The 25,914-nt window shown below is 38.7% G+C and overlaps 1 protein-coding gene across 3 annotated transcripts in view; it reads left to right on the top strand.

The window, feature by feature from the left end:
• The window catches only part of GRID2 (glutamate ionotropic receptor delta type subunit 2), a 748,418-nt gene that overhangs the window by 630,293 nt on the left and 92,211 nt on the right, over positions 1–25,914 (top strand). For all 3 annotated transcript variants that reach the window (XM_074904010.1, XM_074904009.1, XM_074904011.1), the window contains 2 exons: positions 8,501–8,639; positions 18,885–19,080. In XM_074904010.1, coding sequence (XP_074760111.1) covers positions 8,501–8,639; positions 18,885–19,080 — 335 coding nt within the window. The remainder of the gene's footprint in view (positions 1–8,500; positions 8,640–18,884; positions 19,081–25,914) is intronic.

The following is a 25,914-nucleotide window of genomic DNA, read 5'->3' as shown; positions in this document are numbered from 1 at the left end:
GAGCAACTCCAGAGGATGTTAAATGACAGCTACTAATGTCAGACAATTTCAAATCAGCAAATCCAGACAAATTTCACCCAATTTTTTAGAAGAGGAGTTGCGGGACCATTATTTGTTGATCTGAGTCCTGGAGCGTTGAGCAGATTTAGAAAGCTGACCAAAAAAATCTAATGTAAAACCTAAAGATCAAACTGAACCTTCAGCTCAAGTGTTTCTTCCATCTTTATATATGGATGTAACAACTTGAAAGACTTCACAAATATAGGCAGACACTTAACATTTCCAGAAGATACCACCATTAAAATGTCTGATATTGAACATATATATTTAGACAAGACATTAGTATTTCTCAATGAGTACAGCAACAGTTATTCTCCTCATAATCATCCAGAGAAGAAGGAGGAAGGGTATAGAAATAACGGGAAAAAGGAAACCAAAATACGTCCATGTTAAGTACACCAGTGGCATACAGAAAAATGCTTTATAATGTATTGCTGGGAGCCACACCTGAGCCAGACACTGAACAGTACCTAGAGAGAGAGAGAATACTGCTGGAAGCTGACAACAAAGGAAATAGAAGGAGACTTTCAGTATAGTCGGGATATGTTTGGCTTGTCCCTTAAGTACAGTGTTTGACTTGTGTTCAGCAAAAAGAATAGGCTAGGAATTGTATGCTAGGAAGATAGACATCAACATTTTATCTAATATTTCAAATTTTAACATTAATGAATACCAGCATTTCCATGAATGTACAGTGGCTTCACTAAATTATTTTTATGGGACATAGAAGAAAATATGAACATTTCTAAATATTTCAGTGTTTTTAAATGTTTCAAATATCTCTTTTGAAGTGGTTTTTGTTTCTCATTTACTTCATGTTTATTTTTAGAAAACTATTATGTGACAGTATCTTGACAATGAAAACCCCTGCTACACAAGACTTTTACTATTTTATTTTTTAAAAAAATGTTTCTTGATCTTTTGGATTTGGTGGAAGCTTTGATAATCACTTTAGTAAAAAAAAAAAAAAAATTGGTTCCCTTCCAATCCTACTACTTCCAGTGAACCAAAAAAATAATTCCTATAACTTGCTACCTAATATGCTTGGAGTGTTGTCACAGTATTAATAGGAATGGTAGTAATAATACCTAGATGCAGTGCACTCCCTTTAGGAAGTAAGACCTGAAGAAATGTCTCATGTGTGAAACAAATATCTGAAAGTCTCTTTATATATATAAATTTAAAAGAAAAAAAAACAAAAAAACAAAAAACAAACCACTACATTTTAATAAAACCACAATGTATAGGGGAGAAACAGTTGGTTTGGTCAATAAAAGTGATAGCTGGCTCTTGAACTTGTCCAGATCATGTAGAATCTGGCTGCCAGCCCTGCCTCATGCTCAGTTCCTTCCCTACTCCCAATCCCCTGCAATCTGCCAGTATTTGCAAGGCTAGAGAATTAAGCCACTGATTTACAATCTTATTTGGAAGGCATTACCAATTGAAGGGATTGTAGTCTCCAGTTGAAGAATACATGTCATGCCTGCTGTGGTCAATGGGTGTTAACTTCAGCACACAATGTAATATTACAAACTCAGGTTTTGACATGCCAGCTTATATGTTATGGAAATTAATGCACTCTTCACAGTTCAAGAAAGAATGGAAAAGTATGGATGAAAATGAAAAGAAGAAAAATTAATGCAAGATTTTCCAACAACTTCCATGCTGCATTTATTTCACAGCTGGTAGAAATAGGTACAGGCTTCATTGACTGTAAAGTATTTTTTTTGTCCTGTGCTGAATTGAGCATTTCCAATTGAAAACAGCAGAGATTTTATATTATCAAGAAAGTTTTTAAAAGAACAATAACAGTAGCTAATGCCCTGAAAGATTCTGCCTTTGAAGAGCTCTGCTTTGCAGAGTTTTGTAAAGATAACAGAGCCCAGTGAAACTTTAGGTTTTGTTTCTCATGGCAAAAATAGCTGCAATATAAAATGCCTTTTCCTCTTTGTTAGTACAAACTACTCCCCTTACACATACTTTCTATTAAATGTCCCTTTCACAAAGAAAACATAAGACGTACATTGATCTAAACTTTGCAACAGAACTCTACACTTTATATTTGTGCAAATGGAAATTGCAGATGCACAGCATAATTGATGTGACTGTTCTAACAAGCTAAAGGCTAAACTGCAGCCAACTCCCAGTCCTTTGTGTCTTTTTCCAAAGGCCAGTAACTCACTGAATGTGGACAGAATTTTTGCAAGAAAAAGCAAACCCAATATCTGTCCCCAAATAACCCACTCTATTATTTCTTCACCTTCTTTTTCCAGGCACAATCAAGATCCTTGCTTTCAAGTTTGATAGTATTGGAGTTTCTCAACAAAACAGTCACAATTAATATCTTTTTCATGGTTCTCAAAATTATCTGAAAAAAATCTTGTTAAAACTTATACAGAAATTCAGCTCAATGCAGACATCTAGCAGAGACTTTTGCAGATTAAAGGATTGAAACTGGACAAAGTTATAGAATCACAGAATCATTCAGGTTCAAAAAGACCCTTGGGATCATCGAGTCCGACCATCAGCCCTACTCTACAAAGTTCTCCTCTCACCATCTCCCCCAACATCTCATCTAAACCACCCTTAAACACATGCAGGGGTGGTGACTCCACCACCTCCCTGAGCAGCCTATTCCACTGTCTGAGCACTGTTTCTGTGAAACATTTTTTCCTATTGTCCAGTCTAAATCTCCCCTGTTGCAGTTTAAAGCCATTCCCTCTTGTTCTGTCACTAATCACCTGTGAAAAGAGACCAGCACCAACCTCTCTACAATGTCCTTTCAGGTAGTTGCAGAGAGTGATGAGGTCTCCCCTGAGTCTTCTCCTCCTCAGACTAAACAGTCCCAGCTCCTTCTGTCTCTCCTCATAGGATTTATTCTCCAGGCCCTTCACCAGCTTCGTTGCCCTCCTCTGCACTCACCCCAGCACCTCGATATCTCTCTCCTATTGAGGTGCCCAAACTGGACACAATACTCCAGGTGTGGCCTCACCAGTGCAGAGTACAGGGGCACTATCACCTCCCTACTTCTGCTGGTCACACTATTTCTAATACAAGCCAGGATGCCGTTGGCTTTCTTGGCCCCCTGGGCATGCTGCTGGCTCATGTTCAGCTGCTTGTCAATTAGAACCCCCAGATCCTTCTCTTCCAGCCACTCTCCAGCCACACCTCCCCAAGCCTGTAGCCATGCCTGGGGTTGTTGTGGCCCAAGTGCAGGACCTGGCTCTTGGCCTTGTTGAAGCTCATCCCGTTAACGTTGGCCCACCGATCCAATCTATCCAAGTCTCTCTGGAGAGCCTCCCTGTCTTCATGCAGATCGACACTCCCACTTAACTTGGTGTCATCTGTGAACTTACTGATGACACACTCTATGTCCTTATCAAGATCATCAATAAAGATGTCGAACAGAAATGGTCCCAACACTGAGCCCTGAGGAACACCCCTTGTGACTGGCCACCAGCTGGATTTAGCTCCATTGACCACCACTCTCTAGGAACAGCCAACCAGCCAGTGACTGATCCAGCAGACCATTCGCTCATCCAGGCCATGGACAGCCAGTTTTAATATGAGAATATCTCACAACTGAGATATGTTCTTAAAGTGAGAATGGTAGGGTAGCCTTGATGGTAAGAACTGCTGACAAATTGAGTTTTGTCTATAAGAACCTAGTCTTTGGGATTTCCCTGGCACCTGTGCTTATCACAAATAGAAATTGCAAGCCGTAATTCTTGTAATGTCCTTCCTTTAGGAGAAGGGTAGAACCTTCTCATGAAAGCCTCTCTCTTCACATATGGAATAGCTGCATCAGACAGTCCAGGTCTCAACTTTCCCCCGCATTTAGGACAGTTATAAAATTCAGGACATGGAGTAAAGGTGGTTTATGGCTTTTCTCTGTGTGTGTAGTTGTTTAGAAAGTACATTTTAGTAATTAATATTCAAAGGGCATTATTGTTCTCAAAAATCAATTCTGAGTTTTCTCAACATTGTGGACGCGATGCCAAGCTATTCACCTTAGTAATAGTAAAAAAAAAAATATTTTTGAGCTGTTAAGCAAATTATTTTTATTTATAAGTATTGTGCATTCCCAGTGAAGTTGATAAATTGATACTAAATCAGAGGGACACCTTATCTTGCCCATTTATTGTCTGGATGACTAGTAACAAAAATTGCATCACTTTTCAGCAAGAAGGCTGCCACCAGGCTTGATCTCAGAAATGCCAACGACAGTTAAAACTTCTCCAGGAAATGTTTCACCATTTCTTTCTGTCCACCAAAAATATTTTTTTCCATTTCTATCTGAAACACTTTCATAGTTCTGGACTATGCAGGTGAATGCAGTTTTTCTTCAGGCAAACAACTGACAAATCCCTGAAACAAGATATTTAGAGAAACAGTCTGTGCATTTTGAATTACTTAAATTTAGTCCAGAATTATAAAATAACTAGATCTCACCAGGTTGCGATCCTCAGTTTTCCTGTTTTGCCCATTTTACTCATGATTTCCTTCCTTCTTCTTGCCTCTTGTAATCCTCTCTTGCAATTTTTTACTTAAGAGACCTTTAAACTTACTGCTAACAAGGGATAATAACTTAAAAGGTATTAGATATCTGTATGGGAATTGTATGGGTTCACATTTTATCCCTAAGGTGGGTTTTTCCTGATATTTAGGTCTGCCATAATTATGCATTATATTGTTTGCATTATCAAGACAACGCGTTATTTTTCTTGCCTTCTGATATTTAGCATGAAGCACTTGAAAAGAATTGGGAATAAACAAATTCATAAGTTGCAGTCTAAGCCTGTCATCTGAAGTAGGCCAGCATTAAACTGGTCTAGGATTGATGAAGGAGAGCTGCATTAGATGAGAGTGGGAGGACTAAAAGTAATTTTTTTTAGTCACTTCTACAGTAATTCAACTCTTTCAGAAAACTCCCAATAAGATTGATTTTTTGTAGTTCGGTTTACTAAGGAAAATATCTTTTCCTTCCTGCACATGCAATCTGAAAATTTGAAAGGCAAATTAGATTCTAAAATGATTTTTAGTACACATCAAAAGTGTTAGCTGGATTATACTAGTAACTGTAGCCATTGCATAAGTGGTGGTGGCATTTTGTGCTGTGTTACACCCTTCTGCCAGTATACTGGAAGGGGCAAGTCTAAACAATAGTGCAACCTCTGTATTTGAGGTCAGTCTCTTAAGATGACAATGCAACTCCAGGACTGCTGACTTTCTTCTGTGATTTCCACTTGTTTCATGAGTGGAACTCATATTTTTAAGGGTTTCTCAGCATGCTACAACAGCAGTGTTTTTAGTGTAACCACAACCAGTTAAGTCCATTGATGGTTTTTGCTATAGGAATGAGGTGTGATAGGATAGATTTTACTCTGGTCACCAACGTGTGTTTACATGGCATCAGGTGGCCCCGTTTGCTGTTAGAGATTATTAAGCTTTGCTAGTGTGATATGAAAGACAATAGCAGGGAAAGACTTGTTTCATCTTCTTGACTCCCTCTTCCCTTGCACTGTGTGTCCAGTGCATAGCCCCTCGTAACTAGAATATGCTGTCATCCGTAAAGATGTCCACGCACATGAAACTCATACTAAATATTGTGAAGCAGATCCCAGGGATGTTTACATGCATGTCCCTTCTGAGTACTAATTTACAGTCAACAATAGCGACTGTTAGGTCTGTAGCTCTTTTTCATAGTAATGTTCATGGAAAACCAATGATTGTTGCTCTCCCGAATGACTTGATACTCTTCTGCACTGAGAACACATGTAACTTTGGCCTGAAAGAAAACTCTGGAAAATTTTATCCTTAGAAACAAAACTGGGTGAAGGTAGTAAAGAGGTTTCTTAAGGTGAGCTGTCATGGTACAGGAAGTGTTTTAGCAAACAGTACAATAGAACAAGACCGTATCACATTAAATCTCCTCATAGATGCCAAAGAAATGATGCTATGGTAGCAAAATATCTCCTTTGATTTTTGTTTATTTCTTTCTTTTGCTGGGAGAGGTGAAGTACTCTGCCTGTACTGCTTAAAAATCATGCACCTATGCTGTTGCAGTGTCACTCCTGCTTTAGAAATAGTGGTTTAAGAAGCATCAGTGCAAAGATTTTAGAGTAGGCACAGGAGTGATTAATTATTTTGATCTGTGTTTATTGTATGTGTACTTGGATGCAAGCTTTGTCCTCAAGCTTCATTTATTGACTGCTGATACAGAAGGTACAACTGTGAATTAGGAATGACTTAAAAAACACCTAGTGAGCTAAAAGCACTTGGGATGACCAGCACTCACAGGTTTTTTAAGTCTATTAACATGGGTTAAAAAAAAAAAAAAAAAAGATAAAAGATAACACTGAATAGTGGGGACAACCTTACTGATGTATGGGAAAACTCCACTGTATGAACGGTAGGGGAGTGCTGTGGCTGAGGCATCTATGATGACTTTCATGGTCATGGCCATGACTTGTTGCACAGCATTCTCACTTGAAAACCAGAAGGTGGGTGTGTGAATTTCAGTGGTCCTCTCTTTTCTGACATTTCATTTCAATTAAAAAATATGAGAACCTGAAGTTGCCCTTATTAAGCAGAAAAATGAAAATGCAAGCATGTCCAGGAGATCACTGGTTTCTTCTCTGTCACTCTGTCCATTTCCATTCAATATGATACTTATCAGCAGGGATTGACACCTAAAAGTTACAAGGGCGAACAGCCTTTGCCAACAAATTCATACAGCTGTCTGCTGTATTTTTATTTAAAATAATTTTTAAATGAAAAGTTACAAAGATTTTGCAAAAACTATTGTGAAGTAGAAATATTCTATTAAAAACCACTTAAAATTTATGCAGGAGTGAAAACTGGATCTTCAGATGTTGAAGTTCCTGTTCATCTTTGAAAGTCCTTATGTTGAAAAAGTATCTCCTGATATGATCAGTGGATTCTTATTTCAGATAATTACATGGCATCTTGGGGAAAAAAAAAGGAAATTTACTTCTGACTGCACAGGTCTAATATAGATTTTGTCTTTCAGTACTGGAATTCTTAAAAGGCAAAGGATTTCAATGCTTAAATACCAAAAATATTACATTAATGGAGTCAGTTATTTCTCATATGGTACAACTCCACATCACTGAAGTAGGAAAAAAGCTTCAGATTTGTTTTTTGTATGGAAATGGGGAGTTCCCAATGCTTTGTGTAGGTAGGATAAACTTTGAAGAAAACATATTCAAGTGTTGATTAAATATCTCGTTTGAGTGCGCAATTGAAAATTGTTTGTACTTGGAATGAGAATAATTGTAATTTGTGTTCCCTTTAAACCTACTTGCTGGGGAAATGTGAAGGAGTTTTTACATAAGTGAAGATACAGCACAAAATACTTACAGATGATCGAATCTGTAACAAACTACTTTTGCAAATCCCAGGTATTGTAGTGTCATAAGATTTTGCATCTAAGAACGCTACCTCAGAAATAATGACAACTTTTCAAATTGCTGAGTATAGGGGAGAGGAAAAGGGTGAATGTCTTGAGCAGTTGACTATGAGCATTTTTTGCACTCACCTGTCCCCAGTAGTTACTTGTGGCTGTGACAAAATTTATGCTGCAGACAAAATGGGTATTTTTAAAACATTTATTCTTTGCTTCATATAAAAATCTGTGATTCATATGTTTTTAACTGAAAGAGTTCTTTAAAAGACCCTGAACTAGTGTGTTTTGGGGGAAGCTATTTGAATAAAAAATAATGCTGTTGCTTTTCCTGGCTTGATAAACTGGGCTCTGGTCACACAAGCAGTGGTGTGCACTCATCCTGGTAAGTTTAATTGCTGCTAATGTTTTGTTTACATGACAGTTGGATTTTAAAGGAAAGCATCTATGGGAATACAAAGCAATTTTGTATTTTTCAGTACATGTGATTATCTTTTTTTGCATGTCCAGGATCACTTGCAGCAAGTTTTACACATACATATAGTTCTCATGAGCATCTGCCTGCCTACAGAACTGTGAAAAGTAATTGTGTTTTGATGGGGTTTTTAACTTTTATGTTCTCAAGAACAGAAGAAAAACTTAATTAAGGTTTGTAGATAAGATCTCTAAGGAAAGAACATTGTAAGAATTTACTTCTGCTGGGTTTTTTTCTGAGATCTTGAAGTCTATTTCCATTACTCAACAGGACTGGCAGATGAATTGCAATTAAAGGCAAAATACCAAAAGAAATTAAATACAGTAATGACGGCTGACAGTGTGGCCTTCCTTCAGTACTTTTCATTGCATAGAAAGTGGGGCTCCAAGTCCTGATCAGTTTAGTAAAGAACCTTTCTTTAGTAAACCCCGTTACCCTGTTGACCGTGGGGTCTAGTTCTCCTCAGCAATGCATGAGCAACGAGGATCTGGGTTTCCTTCTGCCAGATGAAAATTCTTGCTTTTCCTTCTTCCCCACAGGAGGAGAGGTTCCTTACACAACCCTGGCAACCCGATTGATGATGGGAGCTTGGTGGCTTTTTGCTTTGATTGTCATCTCCTCCTACACGGCAAACCTAGCAGCTTTCCTCACCATCACACGCATTGAGAACTCCATCCAGTAAGTTGATAAAGAATGAATTGAGGGAAAGGAGGGTGAACATATATATATACATGTAGAGGGCTATGAATGTCATACTTAATGTGAGAAAAGGAAGAAATTTTTATCATCCTGAGAAGTCGTTTGGAAGCTAAAATAATAACAATATACCACAGACTGCCAGTCTCCCTGGAGACACTTTGTCTTTAAGATCAGCATCGTTGGCCTCTGACAGATATTATTCTGTGGCACATATACATACATATGTATGCACACGTGTGTATTTTGAAAGAAGGAATTGAATTTGAGATAACCTGTGTATCAGTCTTTGAAATGGGAAAGTATAATTCGTTGTGCGTTTTCAGGCTATGGTTTCCACTCAAATGCATCCCACAATACTTGTGCTCTGACACCAGGAGGTGCCCAATGCTTCTTCAATGTATGGGGAGCTCAAAAATGAATTCACCTGTTCTTGCCAAGGCAAAGATGTATTAACAGCAACAAACAATAAGAATTCACTTACTAGTCATCTTTTCTCCTTCTGCTTCCAGGTGCTTTCTTACCACATTAACAGATGGCATTGTTCTCTTTTTTTCTGTCTATTGGTTCTTTTGCTTCATGCCTCCCTAACATGAACGTCCTTGTCTTCCTCAGTTCCTTTTATGGTGAACTGTTTTTCTGTCACACTTTCCAGTCCTTTTTTCCTGATCATCTCATCTCTGCATACCACAGGAACCTTTCTAGGTCTCCTACCCTCTCTGCCCTTTTGTTCTTCAGTCTCCTCTCCTTCAGCAAAGCTGCATGCTGAGTTATCCTCGATCCCAGTGCTCCAGTGACATCCCCCACCTCCAAATCCTTCCTCTTGGATCAAAGCAGAGACTAGAAAATGCAGTGAAGCATTAGCTAGCCAAGCACTCCAAGGGGCAACTGGCCTTTTTTCCATGGCGGGTTTATAATCTTGAGACGGCAAGTCCATGAAAATATGTGAGAGTGGCAAAGTTAGCCTTTCCCATAAATCCTTCTTTGCAAAAATGATGAGTGACTTTGAAGAAGAGAGGCATGTTCTGCTGTCTTTCTTCCTCCAGAAAGGTAAGAAACTGGCTCAGTGCTAACCCTAGGGAAAATTGAGTTTTCTCACTCCAGTTGTTGATTCAAGTCCCTGTCTTCTGCATATCATCACTTAATGTCTTGCTGCCTCTAGTTCATCTGCTTTCCAAATCTCTTTGAAATGCCCTGAGATAATGAATCACTGGTATAGACTGGGTAGGGGCAGCCTTGGCCTCCTGTGAATTCATAGGTTACGTTCAAGCATCACTGCATGCCAGTCAATCACTACGGTCTCACTAAGACACCTTTCCTCTAGGTGAGGATTTTCTACATACTACAGCCGATCCAGGCTTTTAGCAGCACACAGACAAGTAAACATCGGCAATAGCAGCCAAGTTTTATTTGCAAGGGGAAGCCAAAGCTCAGACCCAAGAGCAGAAGCAGCCCGTCACTTTGAGTGCTTGGTTTTCTCCTGACTCTCCCCATTAGGAACATCCTCTTGCACTGCATCCTTCTCTTTCTCCCTGATCCTTGGGTGAGGGGGAGCAAAGGGAGAAGTTGGTTTCCCGTGCTCTAAGTTGCCCGGGCATTAGCAGGCCTTATTCATTCCCAATGGAAAATGAAGTGTCTGTGGTCGTTATCCTCCCTTTCTGGGCTAACAACCGCAACATTTTAATCTATTAGAGAAAAAAGCACGCTAAGACAGAGACATGTAAACCAGACTAAAATCACATGAGCAGATCATTCCGATGACACAGTCACATAACCAGTTAAAGGGAGTTATCATAGTTTCTTCTGAGATCTGAATAACAGACTTTGAGATCATGGAGTGCTGCAGGAGTATTTTGACACAACCCAACTGTTTGATTCTGTAGTCCCAATTATAATCCTTCACAATTTATAAGGGAGTAAAATTATATTCTGCGTCAATGTTTGTCAACATTGATCTTGAGGTTTTGAGGGAGGTTGATGATTTTTTTTTTAAGTTTAAAAAGTTTTACATTTGACTATGTAAAGAGCGTGAAGAAACCACATGGGAATTTGTGCATGCAAAATAAATAATAATGATATATTCAGTCATTCAGCTTATCCTTACAAATATGAAATATGCTTCTGCATCCTGCTTTGAAATTATGTCCCTTCTAGTTTTGAAGTAGTCCAGAAAAATGATCAAATTACTGTGACAAATGTCTGAGTTTTCTTATATGTAAAAAAGAATAAAATATACCCAAACTATAATTTAATACATCTTCAGCTTTTTCTTGCAGTTTATTATGATGTCACTAGAAAACCCTCAGTGGAATTCTGAGGTTATTATGTACGGTTGGGACTACGCTGGTTTTTGTGCTGTATTATTTACAGGCAAAGTCACTGAACATGTTTTATTCAGTAGAAAATGTTGCAGCTGGAAAGCTCCTGGAATGAAAGAACAGAGACATTTTTCAACGGTGCTTGCAGCTCAAAAATAGAGTAATTAGATGTGTTAAGTATCCGTTAGGGAATGAAGTTATCCTAACTACGGTGGGAGTGTAAAACTTCAGTTTACAAAACTGCCGAAATTGGAACTCAAACCCGCACATAAGAGAGGGGCTGTTTGTTTACCATGCTGAATTACTGCAAAGTGGGAAACATGAATAAGCAATAAAGAAAAAAGCTGATGCTCCTTTTTTTTCTTTTTTTTAACACATCAAATTGTGCCTTGGGGAGCTTTGAAGGCCAGAATGAAAATTAGTTTAAGTATGTAAAGAAAATAAACCAGATTCTGCTTGTAGTGCTATCCAGCCAGCCTCAGAGAAGTCAGAAAAATGAAAGAAATTGAAATCAGTAGGTTTGCAGAGATGTAACAAGTAGTTAATAGGTTTTCATTTCAGATTTCCAGCTAGCATCGGATATTACATTGTGTTGTGGAGATACAGTCCTTATTATATCATGTACAGAAGATAGGAGGATTCAAGCAGCCCACAGCACATTTCATTTCCATGAAACTTTTTGGTAGTTACTGTATTTCAGCTTTTGGATGTGTAACCAGTTTGTATTCAGAGATCTTGCAGCTTCCCTTTCTCAGCTGGTATGAAGGTTGGACAACTTTTCCTAGTCAGTGCTTCATGATATCCAGAAGCGCATTTTGAGAAGAAAAGCATATAAAAGTTTGTTAGGCAGTGCCCTAGGGGTACTAGTTAAATGTTCCCTTTACCTAGAGACTCAAAGTAGATCTTTGCTGTATAGCCTCACTTGAAGTTGATGGAATTTGTTCTCTGCTTCACTGATTAATTTGGATCAAATTGTTACAATTTCTAAATTAATTTAGAGGAACAAGAAGAATAAGAGTTGGTGTTAATCTCCTTTTCCAGACAAATGGCTAATACCTTCGGGAGTTCAGCTTTTCATCTTGTGCCAACAGGCAATATCAGGAGTAGAGGCACACAAGTCATAAAGTAGTTCCTAGATGCATCTTTTGTTCAGACTTGACCCACATTGCAGATGACATTTAAATCAAGACAGTCAGCATTTCAAATGCCAAAACATCATCTCAATCTTCCTTAAATCTTTAGATCACTGTCTCAAATGCAACATGAATGAATAGTCATTGAGTGGCTTTTCTTGGTAAATGCCAAATAAATTTGGAGGTCTTGAGCTATTTCTCATAGGTGCTGATGCTGTGAATTTCATTGCTGAGCCAGTATTGCCATTATTGTGTTTTATGATTCCTTTAGGACAGAATTAGAGTCCACTGGCAGAGACTGATTTTACTGAGACTACTGCATTGCACTGTTTTCCCAGGTAAAGGGAGGGTGTCACCACCTTCTCACAGGCACTGAAATTTTGCAGGAAAGCTGCGTGAGTGGGTTGGGTAGAGGAGAAGTCAAAGGACTTGTCATATGAAAAGCTGTTGTTAGGTGGTTTCAGGTTTAAATCTAATACATTTCTAAAAGCGTGGGAGCTTGATTAAGACTTTAGATTGTATGTGTTATGGAGGAGAGTCTGTGTCTTCTGTCTTCTGTGAAATAAGAAGTTTGCACTACATTCTGCATACTTAATAGGTGAGACCTCTACCTCCAAATAATGGAGGCATAGCATAGTAAAGCATGTCTTTTGTCATCCTTGTTTTGCCCAGTCATTCTTTCCACAACATCTTTCCTAAATTATGATTCACTTGAAGCTAAGATATCATCAAAACTTGAAACAGCTCTATACAGCTGCCTACAAGTTTTCTGCAAGGAGAATTACACAGGAGTGAAGTAATTGGAGTAGGTATTTCTTTACGTTGAAAACCAGAATGTTCTTTAACCTTTCCTTTAACGTGGTTTACTGGATCTTTAAACTGGCTAGCAAGCATTGTTACTAGTTTTTGACACAGCTGTCACTGCCAACAGTCAAATCTCTTGCCTTACTGTGCCCTGTTCCCTAAGCCTACCTGTGAATTAATCATTAATGTCCTAGAAAAAAAGAAAAAAAAATTGAGAAGCTTTATCTGAATTTGTCATAAATAAAGACTTCAGTGTAAGCCATGACATCAGTCATTTTCTCCTGAAATTTAGTGACTATTTCTTGCAGACAGTTCTGCGCAACAGTCAAATCTAACATGGCCAGCCTAAATCAATCTATAACCCAGATCTACAAAGATACTTTGATGCCCAAGCCTCTTACCTCAGTGGTATTTAATCACCTGGAAAGGAATTTGGTTATTCCTTTATGGAATATAATATTCCTTGTTTCTCTACATTTTCTGTGTACCATTTAAACACTTTTGGCTGACACATATGAACAACATGTTACCAATTCTAAGTCTAGATTTGAATTTATAGAAGAGAACATGCTTTGGGAAAAGGAACATGCAAATCCTTTTTTTTTTTTTTTTTCTTCAAGTGCAAAGCAGAGATTTTTTTTTTTTAATTACAAAGTAATTCATTTGTACTAAACCAGAAAATGAAAGTGACCTGACAACTACTGCCTGATTAAGGTGCAGAATACTAAACAAAATCAACAAATGCTGAAAAATATATGAGTCTGTTAATAATTCACCCTCAAATGACTCAATTCATTCTCAGAATATTCCCATATTGTAGATATTTTGTATGGGATAATATTGGTATTATCCCAATAATTGCAATGAGAAAAAAACTTACTACAAAGCCCACACATAACATTTTTCCCCTCAATGCTTTATAAGTGATAACTAAAAATAAGCTGAACTATGACCTGACTGCATGGTCACTTCCCTAGAAGTAGAATTTATCAATATACAAGCCTGGTTAAAGGTTTTTTTTCTTTTTAAACTATTTTTTCAACTATACCTGCTTTTTTTTTACTTTTAAACAATTTTTATCATCCATTACCTTACTGTTTCAAAATTAGAAATTCATAGAGATAAATGTTTTAAAATGGGGGGTTATAATTCCCATACTCAGATGTGTGCTTTGCTTTGCAAGTAGTTCAACTGAGATCAGTAAAACTATTGCAGAATTGAATTCCCATCCAGTGTGGATAACAGTATCAAAATTTGGGCATCAAAGGATACCCCGTAGGAATTAATCAACTTGATAAATACTTTTTCCTTAGTTTGAGATCTGGTGTGGCACCTGTGTGGTGAGACTGAGTGACAGAGTGAGGCTGGGGATTTATGTCTCCATTAAATGTATTTGTCTGAACAGAGAATGAGTTGTTTAATCCAGGAATAAAGGTACATCGAACAACGTGTAACCTACAGACCAGGCTGGAGGCAAAGTAGTTATAAAATTTCTGTCTTCTGGAAAGGAACCTCAATGGTTTAATAATTTTATTAGTTCTGTCAAGGTTTGTCATTTCTCTTTGTTTTGTTGTACCTTAGCTGCTAGGTTGTGAATGTCATACCAGTAGTCTGCAGAGTTGCAGGTTATAAAAAAGTTTCTGAAGGAGGTTATATATCTTACGATCCTATCTGACATGTTTGTGTGAGAGGATGAAGTCACTGATGTGACAGGGGTTTTTTACATTTTTGCAGCTTGCCTATGCAGCAGCGTACACACATGTACACCTCAAAGGCTGCAAAATTTCTTTCTCACTCCTCAGCGTAGGGTCAGATGACCCAAAACTTGGGGTTTACTTCTGACAACATCATTTAGCACATCCATAGAGTACACTCATACTTACCTTGCTCTTGTCCTCCTGCCATCATTTTCTCAGCATAGAGCAGCATCTGCAGCTGTGAAAAGATGCAGAGCAGGGCAGCTGAGAGGCATCCTGTGTGTTAGGATAGCACACCAAACAGTAAAGAACTGGAGACTGTAGTTAATGCCAGACTTGGCAGCTACAACATGCCTTCCTGAAGGCATTGACATAATTCTCCTCCTTGTTATTTCCCTGCGGGTGGTGATGCCTTTGTGTGTGATGGCACTCTTGCTTGCTTCTCAGACTGTTTGTAGTACACTTCCCACACCTGATTGTAGTACACTTCTGGACTAACAGCTCGTGTCGTGTGTTTGCCTTTCTGAAAACAGCAAGGTTGCTTTTATAGCTACAAGATATACAGAGGAGCTGGTTTTATTCCATGCTAACTGTACAGTGCTGTTTTGTGGCAGCAGCTACACATATCATTTATATACCAGTTAGCAATAATATTTCAGAGGAATGCTTTGTTGCTTGTTATATTAGAAATTATATGGTTATACAGGGCCTTGCAAAGTAATGATTGCAATTTTGCTAGGTGTTGTCATTAGAAATTGGAGACTCAGTAAATACTTTTTGTACACTTTTCTAGCAATATACAAATAACACAGCAATTACAGGACATTACAATATGCGTCCTGTGACAGTTCGTTATGCTTCTGAGCACTGTCAGGAGATACAGAAATTTATTGGCAGCAGCAGCTGTAATAGAATGGATAAATATAGTATGTTGTGTTTATCTAGTGCCTTTCATCAGTGATGCTTTTGACAGACAGATAGACTGTCAATGCAACAGTCATACGCCCACTTCTACACAACACTTTGCCTAATGGTGAAACAGAGGTAAATTCTCACCAGGGCTCACTGTTGTCTACCAAGGTGCCATTCTGCAGAGCTGTGCCCCAGCCTGGGTTGTTGCAGGGGGTTATTCCTCCGCAGGTGCAGGGCTTTGCATTTGTCCTTGCTGAAGTTCACACTATTCCTCTCGGCCTGTTTCTCCAGCCTTTCTAGGTCCATCCGAAGGGCAGCCTGTCCTGAGCGATTGAATGGTCCCCCAATGTCAAGTTATCTGCAAACTTGACAAGAGGGTGCTTGCTCACCTCCTCCAGGTTATTGGTAAAGACATGTCCCAGGTTAGACCTCCATGATACCTGTTACCAGCGTGCAGGTGAGCTACCTGCGAGCTTGACTACCCAACCAGGAATTTATCCATCTGGTTTCCCACCCAGCCAGACCTAATGCCCTAGTTTGGATAGAAGAATATTGTGGGAGACAGTATAGAAAGCCTAGCTAAAGTTAAGGTAAACTACATCAATTTCTCTAGTCTTGTCCACAAACCAAGTCATTTTACTATAGAAGGCAGATTGGTCAGGCATGATTTACCTTTGGTAAATCAATGCTGACTGCTCCCAGTCAGCTGCTTCTCCTTCATGTACTCAGAAATGGGCTCTGAGAGGACTCACTCCATGATGTTGGATGACCAGTCTTAACTCCATGAATCATCTTTTTCATCTTTTTTGACTATAGTCTGGATATCTCCTTTCTCTGGTGGTCAGGGATCTCCTCCAGTCTCCTTCACCTTTCAAAAATTGAAGCAAGCAGCCTTGCAAGGACATTGGCCAGTTCTTTCAGCACACTTTGATGCAGCCTGTCAGGTCCCATGGACTGCTGTGGGTCTAGTTTTCTCAATCACTCCCTGTCTCGTCTGGTTTGGATTTACCTGCCCACCTACTGCTGGTTGTTCATTGCCTCCTTGAACCCTGCCTCTAGTCACAAACAGCTGGGAAACCTTGTTGGGGAAGGGTGAGGCAAAGAAGGCATTGAGCACCTAAGCCCTAGCCATGTCTGCTTTCCCCTCAAGAGGTCCACAGTTTCCTTGTTCAGCCTTTTAGTTCTGCAGAAGCTGCTCTTGCTACTCTTGAAGTCCCTTGAAAGTATGTATTCTAGCTAAGTATTGGGTTTACTAATACTATCCAGAATTGCCAGGAAGTGTTTGTAAATTCCTCCTTGGTAGACTGTCCAAACTTCCACCTCCTGTATATGGTTTGGTGAGATGAAGGCCTTTTTGAAATTCTTAGGATTTTTTAGTAATTTCAAAGTGTAATAGAGGATTGAATTGCTTTCCCTAGAGAAAAGTACTGGTGGCTATGTCTAATCTTCAGGACTGGTCTTTAAAATTGTATCCTTATTTCTGTTTATTTGTTAAACCTAAGTATAACATCTTAGTAGTTTACTTCTGTAATTCCCCTGATTACCACTAGAGTCTTTTAAAAATATTTACTGCTTCCTTTTCACACACTGGCTGTAATGAGATTTCACATTTTTGCTAATAGCTCAGCCATTTCATATTTAATCTTTCAAAACTCACAGGTAGTTGTCTGGACTGGATAATTTATATTTTTTTTTTACTTTTCAATTACAAATTAGCCACAGTACTTATTTTCCTGACACTTAGTCTAGTAGAGTCTCGCATTTTTCTTCCTAGAAAAGGGCGCATCTGAGTCCTCTGGTAGCAGACCTATATACTTGGTTTCAGGAAAAGTTTCACCTAGCAGCTCACCTTTGATGATCCCATATGTGTATTGATTCTTTGCTTATGTTCTTGCTGGAGAAGGAGGAGAGGATTGTTGGGGTTTTAATACCATTAATTATTTACTCTTCAAAGTTAAATTTATCCCTTCCTTATATTTGCTATATGTTGTCTGCTTAGAATTTAGCTCTTGTTCAGTGTTTTTCTAATCCCATATGTCTGATTTTCAAAGGATTTCTTTTTGACTCAACTAACCTCTAAACCCTTGCCATTGAGCTCGATTGATTTCTTCTTTTCCTGCTTTCTGTTGTGTTCAGAGGCATGCATATCCTTTGAGATCCGATTACTGTTTTCTTCATTGTGATCCCTGGAACACCTAAGAATTCTCTTCCCCCTTCTAGGGCCATTTTCATTATCTTCTGTATTTACATGCATCAGAAACACAACTTGAAATTTTATGACTTTCCTACATTTGTGCTTCCTTTTTCTGTGGCTGCAGTGATCTTTTACAATTTGCTATTGCCAGCATTCAGCCCCTTGATTTGTCCTTAGGTGTTATCCACTAGATTTGTGCAGTTTATACAAAGTTAATTTGTGCCAGGAAAGCTGTAATGGGTTTTAGGCAGAAGACATACTGCAGTAGTTATTTTGAAACTTTAATGAATGTCATTAAAGAACCAAAGGTACAGAGAGAATTCTATAGGACAGGAAAGTAAAGGCCAAGAGGTAAGGTGACTTTAAAGGGTTCTAATATAACTTTTTAAGTCCAAAGTAGGGTTGACAAGACCATATTTGGGATGCTTTAGCAACTTCTAAACTGTTTACTTTTTCTTGTTTATAGGGAACAGATAAGACTGGATAATATGTAAAGTAGAACAAACTTACTGGACTAAATAACATGAACTTGATGAAAAGGCAGTTCATGAAACCACAACAGAAAACTTTCGGTTGCTGAAAATAGTGTAGGATGTGGCCTGTGTGATGGGTGCAAAGTTCAGTGCAGGAATACCACCAAAAAGCTGTTCTTTACTGGGTAACCCAGTAGTGCATAGAAGTATTCAGCCCAGGTGCTTTGGGGTAAATTTATTGAGTTCTGGTGCTAACACTCCTTCTCCCTGGCAGCAGGCTATGTGGTGGCTCCATACTTTTCATAGGCAATTACCCAACTTCTATTAAACTTGCTGCGTATAGCTGGAGGGACTGAGATGCTTCCTTCTCTCCTTTGCCCCTGCTCGAAGGAGCTCAGCATTTGACAGATCCTCTTACTCCCTCCATTATTCTTTTTTTCAACCATTTTCATTTTTTCTACCCCTTCCTTTCACTTCATATTCCTCCTTGTGTCTTAAACCATAAAAACAATTTTTTTAGACTCACTTTGTCTTTTAAGGAAAAAAAAAAAAAAAAAGAAAAAAAAAGACAAACAACAAAAGAAACTGGCTTGACAGCTGTCTTCCTGTGTGTTGCCCTTTGCTTGCCTGCAGCTCCTTTCTCTTGAAAATGTGGCTTCAAGTCTCCTGTGTCTCTTTTCTTCTCCAACAATTAAGGTCTCTCCAGGATCTCTCAAGGCAGACGGATATTCCTTATGGCACTGTCTTGGACTCTGCAGTCTATGAGCACGTCCGAGTGAAAGGGATGAATCCTTTTGAGAGGGACAGCATGTATTCCCAAATGTGGCGGATGATTAACAGAAGTAACGGCTCAGAGAACAACGTCTTGGAGTCGACCGCAGGCATTCAAAAGGTACTGGTATGACTTATTTTTTGCTTCCCATTGGGGATGCTCTGCTTTAATACGGTTGCTCAGTTGTTGCTTTTAACTGTAAGGGATGCATTTGCACCCAGATAATGATCTGGGTATCAATTTCTGCAAGCCCATTGCATCAGCACAGAGGGTTGCAACTTCTCAGCTATGTAGCTTGTTTTCAATGACATTTTAAAATGTAAGTACCTAGAGTGTTTCCTCTGAAAACATTTATAGGTGTGAGAGATGGATGCATTTGTCAGGATGCAAAATGGGAATAGGATCGCTGGACTTAGAACCCCAGAAGATATGGCCATCTACTGTACAAAGCTTAAAGCACTTTGGATACAAGACATTGATTAACTTATTTTTGTAGACACCTGGCACTGAAAATCTTGGCTTTCAGTTGTAGCCTGAGTCACGTATGTTTTGAGAGAGGCAGGCAGAAAAAGATCATCTGGCTTTAAAGAAGAGTCTCACGGCCAACTTCTGTAGTGGTCTTAGCAGTGGGGAAATAATTTGAGAACGGTAGTCAATTTTTGAAGGCACATTTGTGAATGCGGTGTTTCCCTCCCATGTTTTTGGTTGAAAGCTACAGCTTTTATAACAACACTAGTCCATGAAAGGATTTAGTATGAGGATGAATATGTGTTAAGTGAGTGACTGTGTACTAACTTTTCCCCTACCAATTGTGTCTTCATATTCAATTTTAAATGAAATTGGAGAAATATCATATTCTATAGATTTTATTTTTAAACTTCAAAATGTGAAGATAGATCAGAGCAAATATCCATGAAGCTGTGTGTTCACTTGTTTTAAGCTTGGTTTAGAGGGTTCTAAAAATCCAGACCAACTCTGCCTTTTGTCTCCACCAAAATCCATTTGCCAGGAAAACCTGTAATTTCTGGTGTTTTCACACTGGATACTAATGCATAAGAGAAAAGAGTCTGTTAAACTCTTGATAATAAAAGAACTGCAAAATAACAAAAATTCTTGGGAGCTCTAAAAATCACTAATCCATCCTCTGTATAACTGAGATCATATTTTTTGCTCTGAAGGACTAAACAGCATGAAAGAAGAAGCAAGAGAGGCCCTGGGGAACTGCATTTTTGAAACCCCTTTAGATAAAGTCATAAGCTGAAAAGGCAAGGAAAAAAAAGACACTCTGAAGATTTATTGGTTGGAGGAAATTGCTTTTTTTGAGAAAACATATTTTAGCTCAGTTTGTAGGGGGCTGATAAAGCTGGGTTTTGCCTTTTGTATAAAAAAAAAAAAAAAAAAAAAAGAAAAAAGAGCTGCCCTCCTTCTGGTTTGCCTTCCCAAGTTATACTAAGGGTTTCAGAAGAATCAGAAACCAGAGCACGACAAACACAGCTGTGTTGACTAATGGCTTTTAGCTGAAAAAAACAACTGGTGTATCATGCTGGCAGGTAATTCCAGTTTACAGTCTGTTTTCTCATTCCTGGAAGCATGGCAGTTTCTATCCTAAAACCTACAAAACCAGAAGTATCTGAGTTCTTTAATTTCCCATGCATCTGCTTCCCAGGAATAAGCACTTGTAAATTATGTTGAAAAAACAAGTTTTAGTGTGTGAGCAAGCCAACCACTCTCCAACTGTAAAATACCTGAGGGTTCAGGCCTGATTCTGATGAATATATACCTCCACCTATTTGTGCACAGTTTCTCCCCTTCTTTCATTTTATAAGAAGAAATGACACAGAAAAAGATTATTTGTCAGTCACTGTTCCCACAGAAGCTTTTGGGAGACTGTAGTTGGCTTGCTCAGGAAGAAATCTGGATGAAGAATGTGATGTTAAAAGCTAATACTAGGCAAGGAAAATTAATATTTAAAAAGGTAATTGATAAAAGGCAGAGATTATAATTTCTGTAACATACTTTAAAAAGAAAAAAACAAACACAACATTTCAGAGGAAAGAATTAATGGTTCCCCTCAGCCTACTTACATACTTTGAAATGTTCTTTGTGTCTTGAGCAAATTTAACTGGCCAGATCAGAGCTATTGACCAGATTATAAACCTGGACAAGCTAAAACATCAGGTCTCCCTCTGTGCTTCATTTTGTTTCCGCCAATAATCAGCACTAAATATGACTGAACAGCAGTTTGTCCAAACTCTCTGAGTCTGTTACCTCGGCACACATTCCTGGAATGCCACATGAGGGCTGAGACTTAACAAGTGCTTCCAAATGGGTACAGGGAAAGGGATTTCCACTAGGCTGCCTAGTGACCTTGAAGGGCCTGTGAAAGGAGGGATGGCCATGGGAGAGAGGTGTGCAGGAAGGATGTTATGGATGCAATGGACATGCTCTTCTTTAATAATACTCCATGCTGCACCCTCTCCGAGGTTAAATGGGGTCTGCAAGTAGCCATCACAGAAGAGGCTTTGCCAAGCATTTTTTTTAATATCTTAAAAGTCCTTTAGTTTTGCCTTGCTTTTATTCTGCAAATTAGTGGAGCTGCCGCTCTTTTTATTTCGAGAAAAGTAGCAGTTTAATACTAATACATATATATAACCAGGGGGAAGGGGAGAGGGATCAACCACTGATTTACTCATCGCATCATCCCACTCACTCAGCAGGACTGCATACTTGCTGTACCAGTGGCTTTATGGGAAACGGCACCTGTGTGAGTGAAAATAACAATACAGACAAATGACAGTGATTGCGTAGCCCCATTTTGCATCAGGCAATCTACCACTTTGACCTGCTTTTCCTGGCAGGAGGGCAGGACAGGCAAGAGAAATAAGATGGGAAGATCATGCTGTTGTAAGTTTTCAGGTTTTGATATTTATAGGTCCTGTTCTTCTCATAAATCAGGTACACTGTGTGTGCTCCTCTTCCATCCATAGTGAACAGCTATATACACTATCAGGTCTGGTTAGAGAGCAGCTGGGTAGATTTACCCTAGAGAGCAGGGTTTTAAATACCTCAAACAGGAGACAGCCTCAAAAGTGCAGGTACTTTAGATATTTTCTGCCACTTATTGTCTCTTCCTTTCTCAAAAAAAACCAACAAAAAGCAGCTGAAGATCTGAAATGAAGGTAGGGAAGCATTCAGTTGTTTTTCTTCCTGCTCTGTCAAATTGAAATGGATGGGAAGGTGTAGCTGTATTCCTATACATGCTTGGATTGTTCTGGAGAATATTCACTTTTATCTTCCTTTTTTTCTTTATTATTCCCAAGTGTTTCATGTATCTCAAATTGATTTTCCTTTTTTGCATAGGATATGAAATATGCATCTCATTCTGTCAAAGGAACCTCTATTTTTGTGGAAGTTATTTATTTGGAGAGGATTTACAGAGGCCTAAGTCATGCCTGCTTAAACATTCATTGAGGACTCCAAGAAAAATCATTTAGGCTTAAGCATATCACGTTACATACCTCTTTATGTCTTCTGAAAAAGCGCATTACCCTGCTTAATCCTTTACAAGCACCACAGGCTTTCCTATCCTTGGAACTATTCCCATTTAAAATATAATGAAGCGCTTCCATTGTGCCCCTGTCTGCTCTTTCTTCCCTGGAGTATAATAGTGCCCAATGCCCTATCCTACCCACCTTGTTCTTCTAGACATGATACCATAGCCTACAGCGTCTGCATTTTTCTCAGCAGTACAAAGTGGAAAATTCCTTTCCTAGGCTGCATAGGCAGAATCAGAATGGGTTTGAAACCTCTGTCTATTTAACTCTATCTGAAAAATATTTTGCCATATTTATGGATAAATATTTATTCCATATTTATGGAAACCTGTGAATGACTCTCAGGCGAAATAATGCTTCTGGATGATACATTAAAACAAACTCCTCTATCAAAAGGAATTTGGTCTATGAGATTTTGATTTTCTTGTGATCCCACCTGCATTGCCAATGGAAGCAAGCTAGCAACTGGTGAACCTGTTTGTTTTCCCTGGACACTGTGGATGGCACTTTTACCTTCCTGACAATACTGTAGTAGTAATAATATTGTTTAAACTACGTATGAATAGGCTGTAACAAAGCTTTACTAAGGTGATTTGTCTGGAGAAGAAAGGAGTAATAATGATTTGCAATTCTGTGTTGGAAGATATTGTTAATAACTGGACAAGGTTAGTCTTTACTTGTTTTCAGCAGTAGCAACAGCATGAAGATTTCTATCAACAGGGAAAAAAAGTCCTGAAATAACTAATTATCATGATTTACTCACAAATTTGACATTGAAATTGACGTTCTTGTGGCCAATACAGGGATCATACCACAAAGTGATCTAGTTAATATATGCAAGTCCATATATCTTTGTTGTGAACATTCGTGACCATGGAGTTGGCCAATAAAAAGACACTGAAACAAGAGATAACCAAGACAGACTTTTTGGGTATTGGATCTATACTGTGATTTAGCAGTTTGACAGTGGCTGAGAAAGGAATAGGAAACAAAAAAGGTAAGAGCATATAAAAATGCTGGGACTGTACTCCAGTCCCCTGTATATCTTAATTCACTACAAAGGGGATCAGCTACACCCTGCAGCTGTTGATTAGCAAACTAATTATCAACCCACACACTGATTCCCTGGTTCCCCTCTGCCTCCAGAGGTGATGCTTCTTGGGCAAATGATATGTTCTTTTGCTGCTCTACAAGTAATAAAATTCTGGAGTACCTTTAAGGCCTTCATACATTCAGCCCCACAGCTGAAGGTGTAATTTATCTATTTTGCACTTACTATCTCCTGCATAGTCCGTGGCCTGGAGCTGACAGTGCCTGGGTGTACCAAATGCACCTGCTGTCCTCACTTTGTATTATCGTGGGTGGTCTGGCTCCACCTTATTTGTCATATCTTATCCTCTTCCTGGAAAGCAAGTCTCAACAAAAAATCTGAGCTGGATTTACCAGTGAAGTGCTGTTAATAATGACAGGAAGAATGCCTGATCCACTGCATGTTTAATGTCTCATAGCTTGTCAACATGTCAATTTATGGGGGTGGGGGAGTGTGGTATATTTCACTGCAAACCATATTTCTCATAGACTTGTCACAAATTGGCTTCAGTTTGCATGACTCAAAAGAATAATCAGCCTGAAGAAAGATTTTATGATTTTTTCCCTATAATCCTGTGTATTTTTGCTTCCATATCTAGGGCTTAAACAAACTTGCAGCAGGGAAAAAAATTTAGAACCCTGACCAGAAAGCACTACAAATGCAGTGTGATGTTACTTTCAGGCATTATCAAAAGGCTAATAGTTATCTGGATTAGCTTAGGGGGTCAGTGTGTTTTGGATGTATAATAACTGATCTGTGACAGTTAACAGAGTGTGAAGAAGATTCTGTGCATAGCTTTAAAAATGAAATGAAAAACTGTTTTCCTGCTGCCTCATTTTATCAGAATTCAAGTTAGGCTCAACAAAAGGCTTGCTCTCCCTCATGAATGCTCCTAAGCATATACTAAAGTTTGATCTAACTTTGAATTTCTAGAGAGTTTTCACAGGTTTTATCTTGAGTAGAACACCTGTAAAAGTTATTTTCTGCAGAGTTGGGCTTTATTCAAACAAAAATGTAAGTCAAAATTTGAGTCAGGTTACATATCAAGAAATGGATCTGCACAGACATGCGTTCATCCTAAGCAAGCCAACTACTGCCATAATCCTTTTGTCTCCAAAGTTTCCTGAAAATTTTATCTGAGTTCATCTTCTCTTGTTTCATCTTGCATGCTCCCGTATGTACCTTCCCCCTTTTTCTCTCACTGAAATGCCATCCAGGTTGCTCATGACTTCTGTTCAAAGGTCAGTCTGCATATGCCTGCCAGTCACTTTAACAGCCTCAGATGTCTCTGAGTGATGTCCTGCTGTGGTGCCGTGCCATTCTACCTTCCACGACTGTCTTTGCTTACTTTCTCTCTTATCTCTCCATTATTTTGGAGAATATTCCGGATCTGTTCTCCAATTTTTGTAGGCCATCCTACATCCAAGACTTTTCCATCTGTATCTCACCCGTGAGTATTCTCAAGTCCAAACAAATTCAACTAGTGGCTCCAGGGAGAAAACTTGCCGTTCTGCTTCTCTTACACTGCTCCTGAAAAAAAATTTGTGTGTTTTCCTCTACTGTCTTTTCATGTCTGACCATTAGCTTAGTTCAGTCTAAAACCTACAGCAGCTGACCTCATAATTTTCTTTCCTGTAGCTTTCTATTACTTAAGCTTGTGTGTCTATTTTAGTATTTCCAATTTACCTTCCATAAAATGTCTATGATTTACCCCTACAACTTGCAGTCCATCACTTCAGTATTTCTCAGTGTTATTTTCTGGACCCTTTATAAAACACTCTTTCTACATTTAGGTCTATTAAAAATGCTCCCAGAAAAGAAGAAAAAAAGTGTTGTCTTGAGTTTCAAAGCTCTTCATGGTCAATTCTGGCTCTCCCTGTAGCTTTCTCATTGCTGAATTGGAAATCATTCATGTGAGCTTTCAGTGCAACTCCTTTTTCAAGCAAGCATTTTATGCTTTCTCCATGAACTCTTCTGTGAGGTATGAAGTTTTCCCTCAAGACAGTAGTCTTGTCTTTTCTTCAAACTCCTTAACATTCTCCTTTGTTATTACACTAACAAAAACCTTGACAACTAGGTCTCTGGTGTACTACGATCACTACCCATCAACTGAGCAGCACTATTTTGTGGTTTCTTTATGCTCTTTCCCTTCATTTGGTTTATTTTATAACTGTTAAATAAGAGGAGAGAGAGGAATGCTATAGTCATCTAAATACCATCACAGATGTGGTGTGGGTGAAACCAAAGAACTACTATACCCCAGAATAAACCACCTCACTGTGTCTGACTTTTCAGCCTTCATCCTCAAAG

The sequence above is a fragment of the Athene noctua genome, chromosome 4 (genome assembly GCF_965140245.1).
Source record: "Athene noctua chromosome 4, bAthNoc1.hap1.1, whole genome shotgun sequence".
In the NCBI taxonomy this organism is placed as follows: Eukaryota; Metazoa; Chordata; class Aves; order Strigiformes; family Strigidae; genus Athene; species Athene noctua.
The sequence above is the reverse complement of the archived record's forward strand: the minus strand, read 5'-3'. Positions and strand labels throughout refer to the sequence as shown.